The 6,442-nt window shown below is 37.6% G+C and overlaps 1 protein-coding gene across 1 annotated transcript; it reads left to right on the top strand.

The window, feature by feature from the left end:
* The first annotated feature begins 1,254 nt into the window (after positions 1 to 1,254).
* On the top strand, positions 1,255 to 4,631 carry LOC112502382 (probable plastid-lipid-associated protein 11, chloroplastic). The gene is made up of 3 exons (XM_025106273.1): positions 1,255 to 1,791; positions 2,404 to 2,469; positions 4,361 to 4,631. Exons 1-3 carry the CDS (start codon positions 1,313 to 1,315, stop codon positions 4,458 to 4,460), a joined length of 645 nt encoding a protein of 214 aa, XP_024962041.1. The 5' UTR covers positions 1,255 to 1,312; the 3' UTR covers positions 4,461 to 4,631.
* The last annotated feature ends 1,811 nt before the right edge of the window (positions 4,632 to 6,442 follow it).

The raw sequence follows: 6,442 nt of genomic DNA, 5'->3' as shown, positions 1-6,442 counted from the left end.
CAAGAACAAAATAACTTAAAAAAATTCAAACATACATAATGTGTTTAACATAATTTATTATATCCAATGGATGACCGGATCTGATTCATCGAATATGTTAATTCAATCCAATTTTCTCACAATGAAACAAATTCATTAACACTTTTAATATGTGTTAAAACCAACACAATAGAGGCTAAAAGTTCAAAAACCAACACAATACAAATTCTGATTTAAGCAAATTGAAATCAAAATAATTGGATGATAGTTGGATAATGATAATTGGATGGTTAATCAGGTGGATCACTAGATGGTAATCGAATGGTTAATTGGATGTTAGTTGGTTTTGAATTGCAATCCAAGAACCGACTGATCCCAATTGGATATTGAAATTTTCAATCCGATCGATCCAATTACAATTGAATATCTCATTATGGTAAGTCGGTTCTAATTGAATTTTAATTGGATCGGTTGCCTTTCTGTACACCCCTAACCAAAAAAGGCAAAAAACTTTGTATTCCTCTCTTTAGCATACATGGGAGATTCTTTAGCTAATGAAATTTAATTGGAGGCCGATTTGGTTTGGGAGGTCAATTTGGGATGGGAGCGAATAAGAGGTTAGGCTAGGTCTGATTTTTCGGAACATGATAACACATACGAGCCTCTTAAAAATGGGAAAAAACAAACGATCTGAATGATCATACGTCTTATCGAATCAGACATAAAAGACTAACAAGAAAGGTTTTGTTTAAAACAAACATCTTCTTACTCTAGTCAAACTTGTTATATCTTTTTTGAAGGTGTCCAACCTATGCCTAGACTAATCCCGACAAATTGTAACGAGACAAAAAATCAGACATCTTATTCCAGACAGCGCTTACCAACTATTGTCGGTAAACAACCCCCAAGTCTTTAAAATTTTTAAGTTTTTATTAGACAAATTACTGTAATTGTATTCTTATTCTAAATGATACAATTTTAAATATACATAATTATTATAATTTTTGATTAACCAAATGACGAAATTTTAATCCTAGTAAATCTACCTATTTTTTCAACTCTTAAATATTTATGTATTAATTAATTATAAATTTAGAAATTTAATTTAAATAATTTTAAAAGTATATACTTATTTTTTAATAAACATAACTAGAAATTTAAACCTTAAAAAATTTGGATACTAAAATAAAAAAAATTGAATATTAAAATTTATTAAATAAAAATTGGTAATATTTTATATATAATTTTCCCAAATTAATTTACAAATTTGTCCCAAAAACAACCAAATCCCAACCACCATACAATTATCATCTCCTGCTTCCCTTGCGCTACCATGGCGGCAACTTCATTGCTTCCCGCCATTTCCAACGCCATTGCCCTTTTCAATCCCCTAAATCAACCCCCAAAACCCCTAATTACTCGTTGCTCTCTCGCATCACAATCTCTCTCATCCGCTAAATCTCACCTCCTTGATCTAATTTCCGATCAAAACAGAGGCCTCGCCACCCAATCCGACCGGCGAAAGCTGTCTCAGATCACCGACGCCGTCGACTCTATTGCTCTAATCAACCGTGACCAGCTCACCACCAACGCATCACTCTCTGGTACCTGGCGTTTGCTTTGGACCACCGAGAAAGAACAGCTGTTTATCATCAAGAACGCGAGCTTTTTCGGAACGAAAGCTGGAGACGTTTTGCAAGTGATCGATGTCGAGAAACGCAGTCTGAATAATGTCATTACTTTCCCTCCAGATGGAGTTTTCTTTGTTCGATCTGATATGGAAATTGCTTCACCCCAACGCGTCAATTTTAGGTATACAAACACATTTCTTAATTCATATCAGCGGATGAATTCTAGATTTAAATGAAACGCCACTATTCATTCTACTTGTAGTATTTGTTCTATGTTTAATGAATTCATCAGATTCTTGAAACCGCCAAGAATTCATGTGGATTTTTAAAACTGAAAGTTACTTTATATCTTTGTTGGAATGAAGGGGATAGCAGTTTTAGGTACACACACACTTCCCAATTTGACTTCCGTGGTCAAATCTTTAATATCAAGTTCCAAATCAATACAAATTCTTCTGTCTTTTGAAACAATTTTCATTATGGCATTTAAGTTCATAACCATTGTAAAACCACAAACGGGAAAAGTGTTGGCATTCAAATGGTAGCATGGCCCATTTCAAATTTGAATTTGAATCTAAGGTTTGAACTCAAAAGTCAACGGTGCACTATCATGGAGAGTTTCAAATCCTTTTCTATAAGCTGAATTGTTAAGGATGGTCTCTTTTCCTAGATATGTAACATATTTTGATCATTTTGAGTTGGGGACCCTTGAATAAGCATGAAAACAGTTGCTGACCCCAAATTTGCTTTCGGTGTTAATGTAATGATGATTGCGTGCATGTTTCTTTTGTAGGTTTACAAGTGCGGTTCTACGTGGGAAAGATTGGGAGTTTCCACTGCCACCATTTGGTCAAGGATGGTAAGTTATATGATATCTTTTCAGGTCACTTGTGATCTTGTTACATATGCATTTGGTAAACAACATTGAAAGGCCATACGCTAATGATGTTTGTGCTTCTGTTGCATTTGCATTTGATGAACAACATTGCAAGGTGGTATTCAATGATTAACTATAGATTATGTTGTAACCGATGATCAATCTTTGTGTAACAAGATACTTCCTTTTGTCCAGGAAAGAGATTACAATTAGATTTTATAAAAAATCAAACATATTACTTGCCTACAGTCCATTAAACCCTGCAAGAATTTTCTGTAGAGGATGTGCTATGAAAATTATAATATTCTTTTTTCCGGCAGGTTTCAAAGTCAAAGTTATCTGAATGCCTATTATCATCGTTAGAACTGATTTGGGTCTACGATGAAAAATATTTCTTACTGAAGGGTATTTTAGTTGTTCGATAAATTCTCACACTTTGGTGATGTTTAGCAAACTAGCTGATCTATAGCTGATAAGCTGGATAACAATGTAAAATGGCTTAGAAAGAAAATATAAGAGTATATTTGTAAGGAGCATAATTGGAAAAAGGTGAAAAAATCTCTAATAAGCTATCTGAAGTAACTTTTCAGAAAACTAGCTTATAAGCTAGTTTATGGTTTATCAAATGGGGCTTTTTCAATAAGTTCAAAAAGTAAGCTGGTTTATGGTTGCCAATCATAGCCCTAATTTAAATAATGTATTAAGTCAAACCTGGCAGTTTCCGAAGGATGGAAGGAACACTTCCCACAGACAAATGATAGGGGCTTTGTTACCTGTTCATCACCACCAAATCTTCAATGTGAAGACCTTGTTATGAAGCTATTTTTTATACAATTCTCTTTTTTATATCCACAACTTTGAACTTGCAAAGTGACCTGTTTTTTATAAAAAGAAGTCGAAGGATATCTCATTTTTGGATCGTTGCACTTGGTAATAGCTTAATAGTGAGGACATTAATATGGCTAATGCAATCACAACATTCAAAATTTGGAAAGCTAGTTTGGTGTAACATAGAGATGACTGCATATATCCCACCTCTAGACCCTGCTTTTGAGTTGGGTATACTGTGATTCTTTAGTTTCGCTTGGTTGGTTTAGTCATGTGCAACACCTCTCAGCTTTGTGAAGCCGCTTGTGTCACCTAATAACGCATAGGAACTAGATATATATGTTTATGCCTTCTATATGATTGTTCACCATGATGAAATCGACAGCTGGGTATTGGGTATTTCTATCAATTTCCCCCTTTTTCTCATTCAGTGTAGGAGGGTTGCAAATGTGTGTTATTTAATGTGTGCTGGTTTTCTTCATTGAGAATGAAGTCATTGTCTTTCTGTGGGTTCGAGTCTGAGTACCTTGATGAAGAGATACGGGTCGTAAAGGATATTAGAGGGGATCATCTAGTTGTCAACCATGCCTCCTATTCTTGGACGGAGTAAAAGGTTGATGATGACATATTTACTCCATGCCGGAACAAGTTAACCAAACTAAACAAACTCAATATAAATCCCACTCAAAAGCAAAGTCCGGGAGGGGTAGGATGTAGATAAACCTGTCCTCTACTACAAAGGGTAGAGCGCGTACTTTTGTGACCCCCCCTCCCCCCGCGTGGGGCTTGTGCAAAATGCAAAAGCGCAAGCGATTCCCTCCATCCCAATGAAAAATGTGTCTTTTGAAGTCAACAAATTAGTTTCCAAATCCAAAATTGATGTTGATTTTGTTGTAAACTTAACCCAACAAGTTCCTAATTGTGGTATACATTCTACAGCCATTCGTCACATAAAACATAAAAGATTCACATTTCAAATTGTAAACTAATCGTGAGTGTTTAGGCCAACTTGCAAATATGTACTGATTCTTCTATCTTGGATCAGGTTTGATTCAGTCTATTTGGATGACAATATTCGAATTGCTAAAGACATACGTGGAGACTACCTGATTGTTGATCGTGCATCTTACCAATGGAAAGAGTGAGAGGTAATCGAAATTTGGTTCTAAGTGTTAACAATCACTACGTTTTGTTTTCAATATGTATTTTTGGAACTTGGGTTCTCATACATTTTCTGTATATATATATGTGGTGAAACCAAAATACTTGATCTTGATTTCTGTCGTTTTGGGATACTTTAATTAGATCAATTTTGCAGAAGATGTGAAAATAACGATCATATAGCCTTTATGCATCTATCTTGATATTGGTATTTCTCTCTTTAGCTTGTCTCACCTTTCTACGTATTTTGATGGTGATTTTAACGTCATCAACTATTTGGTGTAATTGTGATTTACTTGATATCGATTAAAGTGATAAAATAAGCAAAGGGAGTTAAGAAGTGAGGAGTGCACACTCACAATTGATTGTCCCCGTCACCTCAGATCGCCGAAAGGTGGGGTTCAAGGGGGGAGCGCTCCCTTGTGGGTCTAAAGGGCAGCGCCCTTGGCGATGGTCCCAGTGACTTTATGAAGAGTCGTACTTAGTGATTTTATGTTTCTGGATGATCTGGCCTAACTTTAGGAGATTGGAAACATCCTCTAAATTGCTTTTGGGCTTGATGGAATTTCACCAAGTATAGTTCTGAGGTAGTGTGATCAGAGTTATGAGTTATCACTGAAATTTCTAAGTCTTGATCAGAGTTGGAGCAATCAAAGCTCCGAACAATAGAACCAGAGTTCTGAACCGGAGGAATTTGACTAAGGCCCCATTTACTAATCTCTTACCACCTCTTACTCGTTAAGAGATGCTTACCCGGGTAAGAGGTAAAACTGTTTACCTAACAGCAAAATCAGCAATCAGATTTCCTGCCTCTGACTGTCGTCTTACTGGAGTCGGCAAAAAAAATGAATCTTATTGTGGTAAGAGGGATGTATTCATTATCTACTCTCTCCATCTAAAACCCTAAATCGGTGGGGAAGAGGGATGTATTCCTTATTTCATGACGTGAGGAAGAGGAACGCCGGCACCATCGGTGGCCATGTCCGATTCAAGGTGTTGGACGGCGATGAGAGGGCGAGCGACGGCCATTTTTGTGGGTCGGGGTGGCAGAGAGAATCAGGGGAACTAGGGTTTTGGGCAAAGAGAAATAGGTGGGGAAGAAGAACGTCGGCGGTGGCCATGTCTGATACAAGGTGTTGGACGGTGACGAGAGGGCGAGCGGCGGCCATTTCTGTGGGTCGGGGTGGCAGAGAGAATCAGGGGAACTAGGGTTTGGGTAAGAGAAATAGGCGGGGAAGAGGAACCCCGGCACCGTCGGTGGCCATGTCCGATTCAAGTTGTTGGACGTTGACAAGAGGGCGAGCGGCGGCCATTTCTGTGGGTCGGGGTGGCAGAGAGAATCAGGGGAACTAGGGTTTGGGCAATGAGAAATAGGCGGGTAAGAGGAACGCCGACACCATCGGTGGCCATGCCCGATTCAAGGTGTTGGACAGTGACGAGAGGGCGAGCAGCGGGTATTTCTGTGGGTCGGGGGTGGCAGAGAGAATCAGGGGAGCTAGGGTTTTGGGCAAAGAGAACTATGGTTTTTGAATGGGGGTTGCCATATCTGATTCAAGTTTTTGAGAAATATAATTAGGCTTAAATGTATATGGGTTAATATGGGTCTGTGCTTTATTAATCTTATCCAAATATAATTGGGCTTAGATGGAATTTGATAAATAACATTTTATGTTAGCACTTAATACAATACATACGTCATACGGTAAACAATAATTTTCAATCAACACTTACTCCAAAAAGAGGGATATAATGGTCTTTTTTACTCAATCAACACTTAATAAAAAATGTTTGGTAAACAAGAAAATGCAATTTGCACCTACTCCAGTCAGACCTCTTACCACAGTCAGACCTCTTACCCGAATCAACACTTAACCAAAAAGATTGGTAAACGGCCCCTAAGTCTATATAGAGCAATCAAATTTCTGACCTTGGAACCAGAGCTTTGGATGTTACCTCCGATTCTGAT

The sequence above is a fragment of the Cynara cardunculus genome, unplaced genomic scaffold, assembly GCF_001531365.2.
Source record: "Cynara cardunculus var. scolymus isolate 2C unplaced genomic scaffold, CcrdV1 Un_Scaffold_1327, whole genome shotgun sequence".
Taxonomy (NCBI): Eukaryota; Viridiplantae; Streptophyta; class Magnoliopsida; order Asterales; family Asteraceae; genus Cynara; species Cynara cardunculus.
Note: the sequence above shows the minus strand (reverse complement) of the source record. Positions and strands in the feature narration are given on the sequence as shown.